Source organism: Primulina tabacum, chromosome 8, assembly GCF_025594145.1.
Source record: "Primulina tabacum isolate GXHZ01 chromosome 8, ASM2559414v2, whole genome shotgun sequence".
NCBI lineage: Eukaryota > Viridiplantae > Streptophyta > Magnoliopsida > Lamiales > Gesneriaceae > Primulina > Primulina tabacum.
Window position 1 is genome coordinate 40,093,806 of NC_134557.1, and position 20,541 is coordinate 40,114,346.

The following is a 20,541-nucleotide window of genomic DNA, read 5'->3' on the forward strand; positions in this document are numbered from 1 at the left end:
AAAAATCTATAAATAAGAAATGATTATCATTATTTAAACTTTCATGATTTTATGCTTAAACTACGTAGCTTTCAAATAACATCTTTAAATTTTTTTCTGACTTTGAGCGTCAGTGTGTCTACACCGAATAAACCCCATGCCTCCGACGATTTTTTTTTGTGCTTCAGGTGATAACCCACAAAGTTTTATCTCCACCAGCTATTTGGATCCGTTTATGAGCTAGCTAGAATACCCGTCTACGATTACTTGATCCATTTACAAACCTACAAAGTAGTCCATATAATCATAATTTTTGGCTACTATCACATTACCTTTTCTATCGTAGGGTAAAAATAAACTCGTCCTCAAAAATGGGAAATCATTAAGAATGTCTGCCAAAATTGTAATGCGTGTCTTGTAATACTAGATAAAGAGTTACCTTGTAACATTTGCTATATTTATTTTCTATTTCAAAAGAAAGGCATCTACTTTCTACTTTATCTTAAAGCAAATGAGCACTCTTTCAAAATATAAAGTAACATAATAATTTATTGGAACAAACAAGTGAGTTTCCGATTACAATGGAAACATTGTGAAACTACAGCTTTCGAAATTTAGGAGTGAAAGTAACATTAGGCTTTGTTGTGTTCTTTTTCGAAATTATTTTGGAGGTTCGTTATAGAAAAATGACACCTAATATATGGTTCTACTGTGTGCGTGAGTGCTGAACAACCAGTAGAAAATCAAATCACGTGCTTTCAAATATATTTGAACCAAAATTAAACAGTGCTTGCAAATGTTATATGTCAAAAAATCAAAAACACATTCAACTCTGCTTAATAGATATAAAATATATAACGCCATACCAAGAAAAGAGATCAGATAGGCTAGGCTACTACCATATTCGAATCAACATATAGAATCCCATTATTCCATCCTCCCATAAATTTCCCCACCCCTTTGCATCACCTTCTACTTCTGCATAAAATATATAAATATATGGGATATGTACACGGCTAATCACCAGAGTTTGGGTCCGACTGACGGAATATACATACAGGTCATTTTCGGTTCAGTAGAAAATATGGGCTAGACGTAACCAAGGCTTTTTTACTCCACAGAATGCACAGAATCATGAAGTCCTAAGTGACATTCCTGAGTTAGTTTAAGGCATAACTTCGTAGCTTTTAAAGGGCATTTTACTTCAAGAATCAATTCGGTGATGAACCTCTGCAGGCAAGTTGAGATCGAAGAGACTGCCAGTGGAACTACCTTTTCTAGGACGTTTCCGTGATACCTGTGGACTCTCCTCTGAAGTCCCAGATGCTGATGCTTGGGATATATCTATAACATCTCCTACAAAATGAACAGCAACTGTTATCTGAAAGCGTCAGCGGAGCACCGTCTGCTCCACAAACATACACAAAAAATGAAAAACACAGTTTTACAAGGCCATGCCAAAAGATATGGGTCATTCACAACCTTCGGATTTACCATTTCTCGATTCACATTTTGAAGTCAACATTGATACCTTAAATCAAGTCTTCCTCGACGAGGACAAAGATATGTACGTACTAAATGATATTCTCCAGAATTTCTCTGTGCCAGCCACCAGACAGTTGAGAATAGGAGATGTACAGATAACAATTAGAACTTACACGAGTTGAATAAGCATTAGAAGGGCTTCAGAAAGCACACGGTAAGTAGCCCTCTGCAAGACAAATTTGTCTAATGCAAAATCGCCTTGCATCACAAACCAAAAACATAACAAAAGGCAGAAACTATATATGCTGAAAATGAACATGAACTCCCCATAATTGCCTCAAATGATGTAACCCCCGTCTAAAACACAAAAATTTGTTCAATTATAAAATTTAGAACTAGTAGCATCAGTAGAGCATTAAAATCCTTGAATTTTTTTTTTAAATGTGAATAGATTTGGTCATTCTAAAATACTATAATCTATAGATAAAAAGTTGAATTTGGCCACTACTGATCCACATGTTACACCAATGCATGATTTTTTCTTGTTTTTCTACTAAGATTAGATTCAAAAATTTTGTTTACATCATTAGCAATTTAAACATGAGAAATGCTTGTTGCAAGAACAAAGATTTATTAGATCATTCAAAATTCCACATAGGTTGTTCATTTTACAATTTATCATTGTCAACACCAACACTACCACAATTTTAGCCAGCCAGTGTCACATATTCTGTTTCAATTAAGCAGGCCACAATGATCAATGTCCTTGAAATTTTCACATAGTTATAAAATATTAACATAGCAGCATGACCATAGCATTGATCTACGCAGCAGAGAGAAAGTCATGTCTTGGAGATCCCAAGCAATAAGAAATTCATTGACAGAGGATCAACATCAGTAAATCTTTTATTATTCACAACAGAGCACATAAGTAAATGAGTATTATCCCAATATTGATAAAATCATTGTTAGAGATAAGTTCGGATGACTCTACCATTAAACTGATCGTCTGCCTTTTGACATTTATCATTGTACGGTGCTTGGGAACTCCATCCAACTGACAGCTCCTCCGCCTTCTCAATGCCTTTTGACTGGTATGGTGCTATAGTATGGATACTAAACTGAAGTGAACCCAGTAAATCATTCTCAATACATTCATACCTGCAAAAGAATAAAAACATAAACAATTTCCATCTTCCAATAAATTTTAAGCCCCCCTGGATAATGTGTCTCACATTTTTTTGCAGAGGTTATCAGTGATCACAGACAGATTGATGACTTGCATCCTTATTTGCATCACTTGTTCCTCAGCATATTCGTCAAACGGTTCCTCAAGAAACTTGGATAGCTTTTCGACATTTGACTCTAGTTGTTGCTGCTGGTCCTCGAACAAATGCTGTTTTATTTCCCTTTTGCCATTTGTCATTTCATCCTTAAATAACTCATCACTAAACATATAGAATGCAAATGGATAAGAATATGAAAGAGCTCGTCTAGATCTGAATAGTCGGTAAAGCCCATTCGTGACCCAGGTGAAATCTCTTAAGTTTGAGTCCCTTGCCTCCAAACTCGACACCTTTTCCTTTATGGTCTCCTTCAGGCGAGATTCCTGCTTAAAGGAGTCTGTATGAGCTTTATAACGATTGTGATAATGCATATATCTATAAAGATCTCGCTTAGCACGTTCAGCATTCTTCTCACTATCTTCTTTATAGCGACCACAGCTGTGATTAGCAATACGGGACCAAGTATGGTCTCGGCCAGTAGCTCCACCACACAGCCAACTACAGCAAGAAATAGAACAGTGAGAACATACTAAGCCATGAAATTTGAGTGCCTTTAATACGAAAGCCTAATACAGAAATCAAAAGGTAACGATCCAATTCATTCTTATGGCACTGCATGTGATATAACTGCTAAGAGTTTTGGGCATGGCTTGAAGAATAGTATTGAAAACAGCAAACTAAAATCAGTGCATAAAAAGAGAGATGCAAAAAAATATACGGTAAATAAATTTTCTTATCGCAGGATAATAATGTTGATGTGCATTTGAAGATATTAAAAAAAAAATCAAGGACAGTATAAATTTGAATGTAAAATGTCGTAGAGTAGAGAATTATGATTTTTTTTATTTCGAAGGGCCCAATGTTGTCAGAATTATAAATAAGAAGCAAGAACATGCATTTTCATCGCACTTCCTCACTACTAAATAAATTTGATTAACAAAAAATATGAAATACATCGTCGTCGATCTCCTAAAAAATGCAAGGAAGAAAAGAAATTAAAAGAAACCTAGAAGTTCAATACCGAACTAAACATAAAAGGAAGATACAAGGAAAATAAATAAATAGAAAAAAGGAAATATTGGTTTAAGACGCATACAAGATAAGGATCACATAACCCAATTAAATAAAGACGATTAAATACAATGAATTAATGACCTCGTATCAGAAATAAGAAAATTGAACAGAAAAAAAGACTCTCACCAAAATGGTTGCCCACATATGCAAGCAACTAGATTACAACCACCATTCTTCTCAACTGGTTTGTGACATTTTGGACAAGGTTTTGTGTGTACAGTCATCCAATTGACTGTCTCAGATTCATCTCGGCATTTCTTCGTCCATAGCTCCCACATCAAGCAGGAACAGGGGGAATGTGTTTCAGATAAGCAACTGAAACAGAACTGTAAGCCACAAGAACATTCGACCTCACAATATTCATCATTTTCTACCCGTATTGCGTTGCCACAGTGGGGCACGCTGGGACACCACTTAACCATTTTGTTGTCTTCAATGTATGACTCTAGAAGAAATCGATCAAATTTCTCTGCCAAATCAGGGTGTCTTATGCTAACCAATTTTCTAATAATAGCCTCATCACAGATAGCATTACATTTGTGGGCCATACACCTGATGCGCTTGCTTTGCCCCTCGTTTATTTTGACAACGAAATGTTCCGTCCAACCTGAAATTTTTGCCATAACCAAACCAAAAGTTGAGTAATTATATCTACCGGGTACCTCTGAATAAATAAAAATAAAAATAATTGTAATTGTAAAAAGGAAAAAGTGCATGATTGAAACATGTACTTCTTCTAAATAGGCATGGGAAAGTATAAAATAAACCAGAATGCCAATTTCTACAAACTTATGACAACATTCAGATGAAAGGCAGAACCAACCACAGTTATATCAACGATAAATTGCATGTTATAGAACGGAAGAGTAAAGGTAAAAGTGCTTACAATTGTTGCAAAAGGAATGACCACAGTCCATTTTGGTCACATCTTTTGCAGGTATATCATCCATACATATAATGCACATCACAGTAAATGAGGATTCAGGGTCTGAAAGTTCAACCAAAGTAACACCTGCTGCTGAAAACAAGCAAGATTTCCCCTTTTCAACATAAACTGCAATCAATTTTTCAACATCCCATCGGTAATGAATAAGAAGGGTTCTGGCATGGTGTTCTCTCACTGAGAGTAAGTCCATTACTCTTCTCAAATCTTCCCTCTGCACAGAACACATAATCAAAATAAAAAAACCCATATCAGTTTGCTCTTTAGGTTTTGAATTTCTATGAAGGCGATAAACCAAAACAAATGCATGGGCATGTAATGTTTCAAAATCAGACTTCCAGCATGCCACCATTTTGTGGGAAATTATCAATGCCTTTGACTGTAAAAATTGAAATCAAAAAACTTAATGAGCACGACACTAGAAACCGATGTATAAGTCAGCTTGACTTCAAGTGTATAGCAGTGGAAAAACAAATATGCATGCTGAACATACCTGAGCAGCCAGCAGAGACTCTTTTGTAATAACCTTTCAAAAGGCACGAGAAAACGTCAGAATGGAAAACACAATCTAAACACCAGCATTGTAACAAAAAACGATTGCATTAAATGACGTACGCATCAAAACCCCGAAATCATCAAAATTTATCATAGAAATACCCAGATTTTCTCAGCAAACACATATGCCCGTTCAAATAACAGCAATCAGCCCACTGGAACTACCCCGACTGGGACAAAAAAACTCAACGAATTTATAAAAACATAAAAATCGTTGAATATACACCTTGGAAGAAGAGGCTTTGGAAGGGTTCCACTGAGCACGGGTATCGTCATTCTCAAGTCCATAGAGAGATTCTTCGTCTCGATCGGGAGAGTAGTAATCCGATTCCTCTTCCTCCTCGCTGTCGCCGCTCATACAAAAATCCTCCTCCATAATCCAACACTCCAATCAATCAATTTTTTTTATATCTCTCGTCTAGATAGGAGCAAGCGCGCACACAAATTTTACCCAAAGGATGATCCCTAAGATTCCCGGGACCGTGATCGGCTGCGGAACGAATTCACCGGGAACTTCGGCGGCGAAATTTACAAAGGGGTTCGTTGTATGTACGTACGACGTAGGGGTGAGAAGCAGATATATGAGTGTGGAGTAGTCTTTACGGCGTCGTTTGCTGGTTGTGTGTGCTGGAAGGTTTGAATTTGGAAGACATTTTATCATCATTCCATTTTAAGGTATATCATATTTGAGTTATGATCATGCTTAAAATAGATAAATGTTTTTGATTTGGATCAAGAAAAAAAATATCTTAAGATTATCAAAACTTTCAAAATTATTAACTGAATTATTAGTTTCAATAATTGAGATATGATAATTTAAACTATTATTATTATGTTGTAAAATTTTTACTTTTTTTTTAAGATTTTCTATTTCCTTGACTAAATCCTGTATAGTAACTGGATTATGTTTACTATTATTATTGCTAATTGAAGCAGTATTTTCCATTTGATCATTAATTGTAGATTTCAATATGGGATCCTTAATCATTTTAAGGAATTCTAGAATATTATTGTTAGTTAACACATTAATATTTAAATCTTGAAATTGAGACTTAAGTTTATAAAAATCATCATTATTATCTTTATTATCCTCTAGATGATTTAAACAAAATTTTCCTTGTATACAATTATTACATTTTTCTAAATCAGAAGTCTCTGATTCACTATCTAAATTTTCTTCTAAAATATAAGATTCTATCGAACTCTCAGTTTCACTGTTAGAATTATTATTTGAATCCATTATTATTTTAAATAATGTTTCTTTTAGATTTTCATCTATATCTAAATTATTAATTTTGTTTTTAGCCCAACATTGATTAGCATAATGTCCTGATTTTTTGCATTTTCTACAAATTATTAATTGTTTTTATATTTTTCTTCTTTCCGTGAATTACGGCTTTCTTTTCTTTTTTTCTTTTTATCTCTTTGTCTATCAGACAAATGTCTTTTCTTTCAATAAATTTTTTCATCTTTTTCATTAATTTTCTTCTTACATTTATTAGGTAAGTCCATACCAAATTGATCACAAAATTTACCTAATTGTTTTTTCTCAATTAAATTCTGTCGTTTAATTTGATTATTTAATTTTAATTCATTACAGAGAGCTAAACCCTCTTTAATACAAGTATTAATTAATTTTTCATAAATATAATTTTCATATGGAATATTAATATCATCTTTTCTTAATTTTTTTCTAATTTTTTCAGCAAATAGAAAAGGTAAACCATCTATAAATTTGGTTTTCCAAAAACTATTATTACAATCTGGTTTCTCATAAATTCGAGATAAAAATGTGTCTTTATACCATCTAAAATCAGTAAGTGTTTTACATTTTAGATTACTTAATAAAATACGAATGTTTTCACTATCATCAGTGAATTTACCAGTAAAGTGTTCAATCATTGTCATTATTAATGAATATACTACATTTTCTGATTGAATATTATTTTCAATTTTTATTGAATTTATAATATCATCTTTTTGGGATTGATTTAAATAATTATCCCACCAACCTTTAAGTTGGCCAGTTAATCCTGATATAATCATTTTAGCAATATTTTTATCATTATTGCCTCAAGCTTTACATACAGTACTATACATAAGCATTCTGTGAGCAGTATTATAAATTTGTTTATCACTAAAACCATCAATATTCCATTCATAAATACTTTTCCCATTATAACTATCAGCAAAAATATATTCTTGTTCTTCAATAAGAACATCCATCCCATTTAATTTTATTAATTTCTTCATCAGAATGATTCTCAATATTTTCAAACTCTTCATTAAGAGTATTTAAATTAAGATTTTTAAATTTTTCTTCTAATAATTTTTCTATATCAGAAACAGAAGACTTAAATTTAAAATCTTTTATATCTGGAGGGGATTGTATAGAAGAAATAGCAATAGAAACAATATTATTTTCTTCTTTTGTTTGTATATGAACATCTGGTTTAATTTGATTAATAGTTGAAATAATTTTATCAATACGATCCTTAAGAGAAACTATTTCATCTCCTATTATTGTAAGATATAAATTTGTATAATTCTATTTTTCAATTATCTGATTAATATGTTTAACAGTTATTTGTAACATATCATTGTCAAATAATTTTGAAAAAGCAGTAAAATTTAAAATTTTATTATTTTGTTCTATAATAAAAGATTGTTGAGGAGGATAAACAGATTTTTGAATCTGTCCAGAAGAAAGTTTATAATTTCTTTCAAGAATAGAAATATAATCTATAATAAATGTATTAAAAAATCAAGGAACAAAATGTATTAATTTATTCTGGTTTCACAATATTTATAAAATTTCGAAACAATATATTCAAACTCTTCTTCAGAGAAACTTTTAAAGTACCAATCTCTGAAAGATTCCTATTTGGGTAAATAAAATTCAGCATTGATCTTTGCTCTAGCAAAAGATCCTTTAGTAAAATCAATTTTTGGTTTACTATCCATTAAATACTAAAATTCAATTCTGAAACTGTATTATTTTCTTTAACTTTTTGAAAGTTACTTTTATGAATAATATTGTTTTGATTTATGATTAATTCTTCTACTGTATCTTGTACAGAAGACTCTACATCTTCTCTTATCTGAGAAGTAGAAGCTCTAGGAGTTTGTGGTATATCTACCATATAATCTAAAGGTGAAATAAAAGAATGACTAGATCTTGATCTAGCATAAATAGAAGATGCTAATAATCTTCTTTGTTCATTATTGAACTGTATTTGAACATATCATTCATTATTTTGTATAACTTGTTGTAAATATCTATTTATTATAGGATTTCTAGGAACAGTTTGTTCAATTATCCAGTTTTCTGGAAATTCAATTTCTTCCCATTTTATAGATCTACGGGTTGTAATATTAGATCTATTAAAATTAGTTTCTATAAGAATAATTTCATTTAATTTTTTATCTATTTTTTTACTCATAGGATTCAATGTAAATAATGGTTTGTAATAAATACGATAACAGATACATATGACTTCTGTCCCAGGAGTATAATTATAACCTTGAGTTTTAACATTTAATGTTAAAGAATCTAATATATTTATATCAGATAAAGATAAAGATAAATTAGGATAAAAATCAAAATATACTGGACCATGTGCCAGACTAGATTGAATTATTTCCATAAGGGATTGTTTCCAATTCAAATTTCTACCATCTCTTAAAGCTGCTATACAGGTTTCTGGTAAACCTTCTAAAGTTAAAGGTCTAAACGCAATTTGAATTAAACCTATATGAATAAATCTATAATTTTTCCTATAAGCCAATATATCTTTATTGTTTAACAATCTAATAACAATTTCATCATTATGAAGATGGACTGATGATTCTGTAGTTTTAACTACTTGTTTAAAACCAATCCTTTCAAAGGTTCCTAATTTATAGATCATTTTAGATTCTATCTTAGGAATAGTCATTTATTCAATAAATCCAAATTTTCAGGTAAATCATATTCTTCATTTAAACTGTTTTGAACAGTTTCTTTCATACTGAAAATATTCATTTGAATAAAAGTGCTAAATTATTAACCAGACTATTTCCATGGCTCTGATACCATCTGAGGCTTGGAATCAAAGTGAATTTGATACGTGGCGTTGTTTTACCAAATTTTTTCTTAGTGGCTTTCGCACACATGGAAGTTATTGGTTTCCAGCCTATATATCATTTTCAACTCATATTGAGATAAGAAAATGAAGAATTTAAATCCCAGAATAATAATGAATATAAGGTTCTTTTTTGGAACTTTTACAAAACACAAAAGAATTTATAAAAGATATACAAAAGAAATTAAACAATAGAGGATTTTAACGAGATCCCATAGAATCATAAATTCATAAAAATCACCCATAAACGCCTTAAAAGCCATTTCTCGGCTAAGCAGGCTTAAGGGCTACAACATGAATTTATTTTTTCTGGTTAAACTCGAACCTTGTGTTTACCATTTCCTGGTTCATCTTTTTACCTTATGTTCTAACCAAAGACTCTTATATTACATTAAATTTCAAAAATTTAAATAAATCTTTTATTATCTCATTTTAATTCCAAGTTACAAATAAATATAGATCATGTCATAGTAAGGTAATAATTTAGCACGAATAATTTAGCCTGTCATTCAGGCTAATCACTGAAATAAAAATATTTAAAACAGTAAATAAAAACAATATAAACTTACAAAGTTGTTATCAGAACTTCAAAACTTTTATTGATATACTTCAGAAGGGTTGTTTACAAGAGAGAATAGAGGGGAGCAAACTCGAGCATGTCCTTCTAAGAACACAGAATTAACCTATAAAAAGATAGAAGAGCCGAACATGAAACTCCGGATTCCATCTCAAAATATAAATAGTAAAATGCTTTATTAAAGCAAAAAGTAACAATGTTACAAATTTCAAAAAGTCTATAGTGATATGCCACCCACTTTTGTCACGATATACCATGATGTGATATTACACCAACTCTGAGATTCCTCTTCCAACGATCATAATTAAAGATGAATAGTTTAGTCATCTTTAATATTGTCCTTTATAGAATTTTTCAAATTCTCAAAAATATCATCAATTTGAGAGAGTTGAGGAATATCATCCTCTGGATCTTGTGCATCATGGATCTTCATTAGATGGATAAATTGATTTTCACTGGATTCAGATGCCATAGATTGATCAGATTTGGAATCAGAACATCCAATATTCTTATAAAGATCATTCTTCATTTCTTCAATATAAACCTCAATCATTTTTTCTTTTGAATAAATATCAGAATATTTCTGAGTGAGAATCTTGAATGGACTCATAGAGGTTTTTTCCTTCTTTTGTTGATTATGCAATTTTTTCTGGTATAATGAAATTTTTTCTTCCATTTGATGAAGAGTATCACAACCGTAAGATTTTCCATTTTCTGGATCATCTCTTAATAATTTGTCCTAAAATTTAGTAGAACTAACTCGCCATATGCAAGGGATTCATTCATCAGTGTATCCAAATTCTGGTTGTCATTTCCAGATCCAAGGAATTCCAAATTCCATGAAAAATAGACATGTAGTTTTCTCCCATTGAGTATCTTTTTCTTCTATAAGAAGAATTAATTCACGATGTTTTGTCTCTGTATATAGAGCAGAATCATTATCATCTTCTTTAGTGATATTAGCATATGATGCTGAAGCTTGAGAATCTGTATTACTTATCAGCTTTTGTTTCAAAAATTTAGTAGAACTAACTCGCCATATTTGAATGATATTTTTTTTATCATTATAGCAATTTTATAATTGTTTATATTGATGACATTTTAGTTTTCTCAAATGATATAGAAACACATTTTAAACATTTATATATGTTTAAAAAATTGTTATTCAAAATGGTCTTGTTATATCAAAATCCAAAATGATTTTATTTCGAACCAATATTAGATTTCTTGGTCATATGATTGAGAAAGGAAAAATAATTCCTATACAAAGAAGTATAGAATTTGGTTCAAAATTTCCAGATATAATAACTGATAAAACTCAGTTACAGAGATTTTTAGGAAGTTTAAATTATATTTCCCCTTATATTAAAGAACTTACTAAGGATTCTGCTATCTTATATGATAGATTAAAGAAAAATCCTTTACCTTGGTCTGAAAAACATACTATAACTGTTAAAAATATTAAGAAAAAGGTTAAAAATCTTCCTTGTCTTATGCTTGCTAATCCCCAATGGGATAAAATAGTTGAAACTGATGTCTTAGATATAGGTTTTGGAGGAATTTTAAAACAAAACGATCCTCAAACAAAACAAGAATTTCTTATTCGATTTTATTCTGGCAAATGGAATAATGCCCAGAAAAATTATTCCACAGTAGCAAAAGAAATTTTAGCTATTGTAAGATGTATTTTAAAATTTCAAGATGATTTATATAATCAAAAGGTTATTATAAAAACTGATTGCAAATCTGCAAAATTTATGTTTAATAAAGATTTTAAACATGATGTTTCTAAGCAAATGTTTGCAAGATGGCAGACTCATTTAGCTCCTTTTGATTTTGAAATCATTTATAAGAAATGTGAAGATAATCACTTACCAGATTTCTTAACTCAAGAATATTTATCCTAATGTCTTTATTTATGGATATGAATTCTCGAGGCAGAGGAGATTCCTCTTATAGAGGAAGAGGTGGTAGGGGAAAACCCCCTAATATCATAGCACAACATGGAAAACAAAGGCTAATAGCCCAGAACTTATCCAGTTCATCAGCCAGTAATACTGAGCAAAAATAATGAGTTATACAATGAGTTTCAAGAACTTTTGAAACAAAAGCAGAGAAGTAATACAGATTCTCAAGCTTCAGCATCATATGCTAATATCATTAAAGAAGATGATAATGATTCTGCTCTATATACAGAGACAAAATATCGTGAATTAATTCTTCTTATAGAAGAAAAAGATACTCAATGGGAGAAAACTCCATGTCTATTTTTCATGGAATTTGGAATTCCTTGGATCTGGAAATGGGAACCAGAATTTGGATACACTGAAGAAGGAATCCCTTGTATATGGCGAGTTAGTTCTACTAAATTTTGGGACAAATTATTAATAGATGATCCAGAAACTGGAAAACCTTATGGTTATGATACTCTTCATCAAATGGAAGAAAAAATTTCATTATACCAGAAAGAATTGCATAATCAACAAGAGAAGGAAAAAGCCTCTATGAGTCCATTCAAGATTCTCACTCAGAAATATTCTGAGATTTATTCAAAAGAAAAAATGATTGAGGTTTATATTGAAGAAATGAAGAAGGATCTTTATAAGAATATTGAATGTTCTGATTCTAAATCTGATCAATCTATGACATCTGAATCCAGTGAAAATCAATTTATCTATCTAATGAAGATGCATGATGCACAAGATCCCGAGGATGATATTCCTCAACTCTCTCAAATTGATGATATTTTTGAGAATTTGAAAAATTCTATAAAGGACAATATTAAAGATGACTAAATTATTCATCTTTAATTATGATCGTTGGAAGAGGAATCTCAGAGTTGGTGTAATATCATATCATGGTATATCGTGACAAAAGTGGGTGGCATATCACAATAGACTTTTTGAAATTTGTAACAATGTTATTTTTTGCTTTAATAAAGCATTTTACTATTTATATTTTGAGATGGAACCCGGGGTTTCATGTCCGGCTCTTATATCTATTTATAGGTTTACTCTGTGTTCTTAGAAGGAGACGGTCGAGTTTGCTCACCTCTATTCTCTCTTGTAAACAACCATTCTGAAGTATATCAATAAAAGCTTTGACGTTCTGATAACAATTTTGTAAGTTTATATTGTTTTTATTTTCTGTTTTTTATTTACTGTTTTAAATATTTTTATTTCAGTGATTATCCTGAATGACAAGCTAAATTATTCATGCTAAATTATTACCTTACTATGACATGATCTATATTTATTTGTAACTTGGAATTAAAATGAGATAATAAAATATTTATTTAAATTTTTGAAATTTAATGTAATATAAGAGTCTTTGGTTAGAATATAAGGTAAAAAGATGAACCAGGAAATGGTATATATAAGGTTCGAGTTTAACCAGAAAAAATAAATTCATGTTGTAGCCTTCAGCCTGCTTAGCCGAGAAATGACGTTTAAGGTGTTTATGGGTGATTTTTATGAATTTATGATTCTATGGGATCTCGGTAAAATCCTCTATTGTTTAATTTCTTTGGTATATCTTTTATAAATCCTTTTATGTTTTGTAAAAGTTCCAAATAAGAATCTTATATTCATTATTATTCTGGGATTTAAATTCTTCCTTTTCTTAGCTCAGTATGAGTTGAAAATGGTATATAGGGTGGAAACCAATAACCTCCATGTGTGCGAAAGCCACTAAGAAAAAATTTGGTAAAACAACGCTATGTATCATATTCACATTGATTCCAAGCCTCAGATGGTATCAGAGCCATGGAAATAGTCTGGTTAATAATTTAGCACTTTTATTCAAATTAATATTTCAGTATGAAAGAAACTGTTCAAAACAGTTTAAATGAAGAATATGATTTACCTGAAAATTTAGATTTATTGAATAAATGGACTATTCCTAAGATAGAATCTAAAATGATCTATAAATTAGAAACCATTGAAATGATTGGTTTTAAACAAGTAGCTAAAACTACAGAATTTTCAGTACCTCTTCATAATGATGAAATGGTTATTAGATTGTTAAACAATAAAGATATATTGGCTTATAGGAAAAATTATAGATTTATTCATATAGGTTTAATTCAAATCGCTTTTAGACCTTTAACTTTAGAAAGTTTACCAGAAAGCTTTATTTAAGAGATGATAGAAATTTGAATTGGAAACAATCCCTTATGGGAATAATTCAATCTAGTCTGGCACATGGTCCAGTATATTTTGATGTTTATCCTAATTTATCTTTGTCTGATATAAATATATTAGATTCTTTAACATTAAATGTTAAAACTCATGGTTATAATCATACTCCTGGAACAGAAGTCATATGTAGCTATTATCGTATTTATTACAAACCATTATTTACACTGAATTCTATGTGTAAAAGAATAGATAAAAAATTAAATGAAACTATTCTTATAGAAACTAATTTTAATAGGTCTAATATTACAACCCTTAGATCTATAAAATGAGAAGAAATTGAATTTCCAGAAAATTGGATAATTGAACAAGCTGTTCCTAGAAATCCTTTAATAAATAGATATTTACAACAGGTTATACAAAATAATGAAGGATCTGTTCAAATACAGTTCAATAATGAACAAAGAAAATTATTACCATCTTCTATTTATGCTAGATCAAGATCTAGTCATTCTTTTATTTCACCTTTAGATTATATGGTAGATATTCCACAAACTTCTAGAGCTTCTACTTCACAGATAAGAGAAGATGTAGAGTCTTCTGTACAAGATACAGTAGAAGAATTAATCATAAATCTAAACAATATTGTTCATAAAAGTAACTTTCAAAAAGTTAAAAAACTGATACAGTTTCAGAAATGAATTTTAGTATTTAATGGATAGTAAATCAAAAATTGATTTTACTAAAGGATCTCTTGCTAGAGCAAATATCAATGCTGAATTTTATTTACCCAAATGAGAATCTTTCAGAGATTGGTACTTTAAAAGTTTTCTCTGAAGAAGAGTTTGAATATATTGTTTCGGAATTTTATAAATATTGTGAAACCAGAATAAATTAATACATTTTGTTCCTTGATTTTTTAAAACATTTATTATAGATTATATTTCTATTCTTGAAAGAAATTATAAACTTTCTTCTGGACAGATTCAAAAATCTGTTTATCCTCCTCAACAATCTTTTATTATAGAAAAAAATAATAAAATTTTAAATTTTACTGCTTTTTCAAAATTATTTGACAATGATATGTTACAAATAACTGTTAAACATATTAATCAGATAATTGAAAACAGAATTATACAAATTTATATCTTACGATAATATGAGAGGAAATAGTTTCTCTTAAGGATCGTATTGATAAAATTATTTCGGCTATTAATCAAATTAAACCAGATGTTCATATACAAACAAAAGAAGAAAATAATATTGTTTCTATTGCTACTTCTTCTATACAATCCCCTCCAGATATATAAGATTTTAAATTTAAGTCTTCTGTTTCTGATATAGAAAAATTATTAGAAGAAAAATTTAAAAATCTTAATTTAAATACTCTTAATGAAGAGTTTGAAAATATTGAGAATCTTTCTGATGAAGAAATTAATAAAATTAAATGGGCAGATAAACGTTGAAGAAAATATTATTCCCAAGAATTTTGGCGTATGACAAAAACAAGACAACACTGCGGTTCATATATGTGACATATATCAGTTCAACCGTCCAGCTCAAATAATGATGTATCTTTCTAACCGGCCTCGGCTAAAAGGACTCTCAACCGCTTAACAGAACCGGATCACTTAAAGGACCATTTATTACTCAAAGACATTCTCTGACCGGTTTAATACATTCGAAGTATTACTCCACTTTGAAGTCAACGTAAATACATCTGCTCCAAAATTGATCCGCATTTATGATCTTTTCCCAGAGAAGAGAGACCAAGTATAGACTTCATGTTCTGATGCTAAAAACAGTTACTATAAAAGGAACTCCTCAGGAAAAGCACTTCAGAACGGTGCTGAGCAAAAGGAAGATTAAATGCATTCATTAAAGAACATTTAATGCTCAAAAAGACAACAGCGACTCATCTGTTCAGAGATTCAGGTTAACGTTGCTATGTCCTTTCCGACCGTTAAGAAAATCGTATATATTAACGAAATAGTGTGCCAAGCAGAAGCAGTTCTTTTCAGCTCACAATTGAATCATAACAGCTTGCTTGCATACTTGAAAAGATCTCCGAGCGCTCCTAAAAGATTACATACTTTTTCGCTCAAATCAGCATGCTTTCAACAGAAAATCATTTGATCATTTTAGGATCATTTTCGTGCTACTCACACCAAACCATTTATTCTCATCAGTAACCTGTTGGTTATTAGATCAAGTCTTGTTATCTGGTGAACTGAGAGTTCTTAATATCCAGAAGTGTAAAGTGATCACTAAGAGTTCCAATACAGGCAGTGTGATAAGTCCTGATTGGAGTGGGCTGTTGCAAATACGTTGTAAAACCAAAGTCTTTTAGTGGAATCCTTCCTGGAAAAGGAAGAAGGGGTGACGTAGGAGTATTCAATCTCCGAACATCCATAAAAATCTTGTGTTATTTACTTATCGCAAGCTCTTACATTTTTAACCACAATTTATTAAGTCTGCTTAAAGTGTTTGAACCGTCATTGGAAATTGTGAACCGTTTTCCGCACTCATCAGTGGTTCAAATTTCCAACCGTTTGAGAAAGAATTTTCAACCACCTAAAAACGTTTGAAAAACTAATTTTAAATAAGAAAATTTGAAAGAGTTCATTTGTGAGGCCCGGGGCCGAAGAGGGCGGGGGGTGATGCCGGTGCCATGAGGTTGCACGGACAATGAGCGGCTCCTGGCAGGCTCCTGGCAGGTGTTTGAACCGTCATTGGAAATTGTGAACCGTTTTTCGCACTCATCAGTGGTTCAAATTTCCAACCGTTTGAGAAAGAATTTTCAACCGCCTAAAAACGTTTGAAAAACTAATTTTAAATAAGAAAATTTGAAAGAGTTCATTTGTGAGGCCCGGGGCCGAAGAGGGCGGGGAGTGATCGCCGGTGCCATGAGGTTGCACGGACAATGAGCGGCTCCTGGCAGGCTTCTAGGTGGAGGGAACATGAATGAACCGATCCCACACCGGAATGAGAGGAATTTCGAGACTGTTCAATGTAATGGACTGTACAGTTGAAGAGGGATTAAAAGATTTGATTGGTACTACTCATATCACGAAGGTGCATATTCTTTTCGGTAGCTCATCACATAAGAACTCCAAAGTTAAGCGTGCTTGACTTGGGGCAATTTTGGGATGGGTGACCTCCTGGGAAGTTTCTCAGGGTGCGTGTGAGTGAGGACATAAGCACGCTGGAAAGACTAGTCTTGGTACAGTGAGGACAGTCGTCGAATCTGGGACGTTACAATTGGTATCAGAGCCGACCTCTCTTAGTACGTTGTGGTTCGGGGACGAACCAAGCGAAAGCTGGTGGGCATGTGAGGCCCGGGGCCGAAGAGGGCGGGGGGTGACCGCCGGTGCCATGAGGTTGCACGGACAATGAGCGGCTCCTGGTAGGTTTCTAGGTGGAGGGAACATGAATGAACCGATCCCACATCGGAATGAGAGGGATTCCGAGACTGTTCAATGTAATGGACTGTATACTTGAAGAGGGCTTAAAAGATTTGATTTGTACTACTCATATCACGAAGGCGCATCTTTTTTTCGGTAGCTCATCACATAAGAACTCCAAAGTTAAGCGTGCTTGACTTGGGGCAATTTTGGGATGGATGACCTCCTGGGAAGTTTCTCAGGGTGCGTGTGAGTGAGGATATAAGCACGCTGAAAAGACTAGTCTTGGTACAGTGAGGACAGTCGTCGAATCTGGGACGTTACATCATTCACCCCCCTCTAAACTCTTTCCCGATCCCAACAAGTGGTATCAGAGCGGAGTTTTCTCAAACACTGACATCTTTATGACTTCTTTCAATAAAATTCCAATGTTCTCTAAAGAAGATTATGACGATTGGAAAATTCTCATGCAGACACATTTAGCAGCCCAAGATGACGATATGTGGTATGTCATCACTGACGGGCCAATGAGAATTCTGAAGGTGAATACAGCTGCAACAATAATTGAAGGTGCTCCTCAGATGGTTGAAAAACACATATCTGAATGGACAGCTGTGGATAAAAAGAAGCCAAATTTGGATAACGTTGGGAAAGATATTATCTATAAAACTCTGGACAAGAATATGTTCGCCAAGATCAAGACCTGTACTACTGCAAAGGAAATTTGGGAAAAACTTACTCAACTATGCGAAGGCAATGATCAGACTAAGGAAAACAAGTTGACTGTGGCTATCCAGAAGTTTGACAACGCAAAGATGAAGCCAGGAGAAACTCTTGCAGAATTTGACGAACGGTTCAGCAGTATCATCATCGAACTCACCTCACTTGGGAAAGAATATTCCAACAGAGAAATTGCTTTAAAAGTTATGCGAGCTCTTCCCAGAGAATGGGATGTAAAGACTATAGCAATGTGAGAATCAAAAGATCTGAACAAACTGGAACTTCATGATCTCTTCGTCGACCTTAAGGCATATGAGTTCGAGCTAGGAATACGAACTGAAGAGGATCCATCCACATCGCAACAAACAAAGTCACTACCAGCTACCATAGTAACTCTTCCGGTCGAAGAGTCCTTAAGTAAAAAATCGGCCGAGCAATTAAGCAATGAAGCCATGTCTTTATTTGTTAAAAAGTTAAGTAAATTCATGCGTAAGAATCAATCACAGATGAATAAACCTCACTTCAACAAGGACCATAATGATGATGGTCAAGCTTGTTTTAACTGTGGAAAGAAAGGACACTTTATTGCAGAATGTAACAGGCCAATAAAAGATGAAAAGAAATCAGGTGACAGAAGACGAGTTAAAGACAACAAAAGATTCATCAAAAAGAAAAGTCAGCGAGTCCTAGTTGCAGAAGAAGACAAAGGCAAATAGGCTGAATCAGAATCTGAAAAATTCATTTCTGAAGAATCTTCAAGTGAAAGCGAAGATGAGAAAGTAGAGTGTCTCATGGCCAAAGAAGATCAAGAATCTACTGATGAAATGGTATTTGACTTTAACTCTGATGAATTCACACGAGTAGATCTTGTCACCGCACTTCACGACATGGTAGATGAGTTTAAGAGGCTATCACAGCAGTTCAATGAAGCCAAAACAGAAAAACAAAACTTGGAAAACAAGTTAACTCTCTCTAGCTGTTCGCAGCAAAAAGAGGTTAACGGTTTGAAGGTAAAGTTTAGTCTGCTAACAGCTGAGAATGATGATCTGCGAAGATTGTTCCATGCTACTTTGAAAGAAAACAAACGGTTGATAAATATAGTCAACACTTGGAACAAGTCCTCTGATTCTCTGAATAGAATGCAGGAAATGCAGATGCCAACTGGAGACAGAACCGAGCTAGGTTATAGCATTAATGAATGCAACACCTCAGGAGCACAAACTCAACCGCTACTAGAAAAAGGCAATTTAAAACCAATTAAATTTGTCAGATCTAGTACGGTATATGAACATGATGAACCTGAAGATCAAGGCACTCAGAATGTAAATATTGAAAATAACAGAAGCCGATGTGGTTTAGGATACATCGAAATTGAGAATGCTAAAACCAACCGATCATGGCTCAGACGCAGGCCTAATACAAACGTTCACAACGGTTCAGGATGGGCCAGCAGAAAGTCAGGGTCAACCGGAAATCATTTAAAAACTAGACCGAACCATTACCACAATAGCCGACCTGTTCAAAAGAGATACCGGTTGAGTGGCAATGGTCTAAACAACATAATGGAAAGAAAAAGACACTGCATACACCACCTGATTATGCACACAACAGCTCTTTCCTTAGGACACATCACGAAAAATCCTTCAGGATAATTCAAGTGTGGATCCTTAAGAGTCTAATAAGCTCAGGACCCAAATAAGAAAGGATACCAATTTCTCTTTTTTTTTAATAATGTTAGGTGTCAAAGAAAAAGAACTTGGAGGAATCAATCTGGTTCTTGGATAGTGACTGCTCTAGACACATGACTGGAAGCAAGGATCTCCTATCAGAAGTAATCAAATACAAAGGTCCAACAATCACTTTCGGTGACAATTCTAAAGGTAAAGCTGTTGGTAAGGGTAAGATTATCCACGACAAAATTATTATTAGAGATGTACTTCTTGTAGAAAATCTATGTTATAACCTGATAAGCATAAGTCAACTATGTGACAGTGGTTACACCGTAGAATTTCAAAAACTCATATGTACTGTCAAAATCGCGGCAGGTAATATCATGTTAACTGGTCATAGAGAGCAAAATACATACAAAGTTAAATGGAATGATGAATGTCTTAGCGCATCTACCTGTTTTGTCGCCTTAAATGGAAATAAAAATTGGCTTTGACATAAACGACTCAATCATCTCAATTTCAAATCTATTGCCACTATCAGTAAACTTAAATTATTATCTGGATTACCTAACATTGATTTTGCCAAAG

General features: G+C 32.5%; 2 protein-coding genes and 1 long non-coding RNA gene across 4 annotated transcripts; 2 read left to right on the plus strand and 1 right to left on the minus strand.

The window, feature by feature from the left end:
- Positions 1-715: 715 nt before the first annotated feature.
- LOC142554146 (putative E3 ubiquitin-protein ligase ARI2) lies at positions 716-5,870 on the minus strand. 2 transcript variants are annotated; one of them, XM_075664808.1, is made up of 8 exons: positions 5,549-5,870; positions 5,261-5,293; positions 4,711-4,981; positions 3,951-4,431; positions 2,700-3,248; positions 2,459-2,625; positions 1,638-1,690; positions 716-1,335 (listed from the first exon to the last, which is right to left on the minus strand). In XM_075664808.1, exons 1-7 carry the CDS (start codon positions 5,696-5,698, stop codon positions 1,665-1,667), a joined length of 1,677 nt encoding a protein of 558 aa, XP_075520923.1. In that variant the 5' UTR covers positions 5,699-5,870; the 3' UTR covers positions 716-1,335; positions 1,638-1,664. The 2 variants fall into 2 exon arrangements, with proteins under 2 accessions (XP_075520923.1, XP_075520922.1); XM_075664807.1 differs by lacking the exon at positions 1,638-1,690.
- Positions 1,681-1,900, plus strand: LOC142554147 (uncharacterized). The gene is made up of 2 exons (XR_012822107.1): positions 1,681-1,819; positions 1,858-1,900. It is a non-coding gene; the product is annotated as an uncharacterized LOC142554147 (long non-coding RNA).
- Positions 5,871-17,991: 12,121 nt separating the features above from the next.
- On the plus strand, positions 17,992-18,537 carry LOC142554780 (uncharacterized). Its single transcript, XM_075665456.1, has one exon. It carries the CDS (start codon positions 17,992-17,994, stop codon positions 18,535-18,537), a length of 546 nt encoding a protein of 181 aa, XP_075521571.1.
- The last annotated feature ends 2,004 nt before the right edge of the window (positions 18,538-20,541 follow it).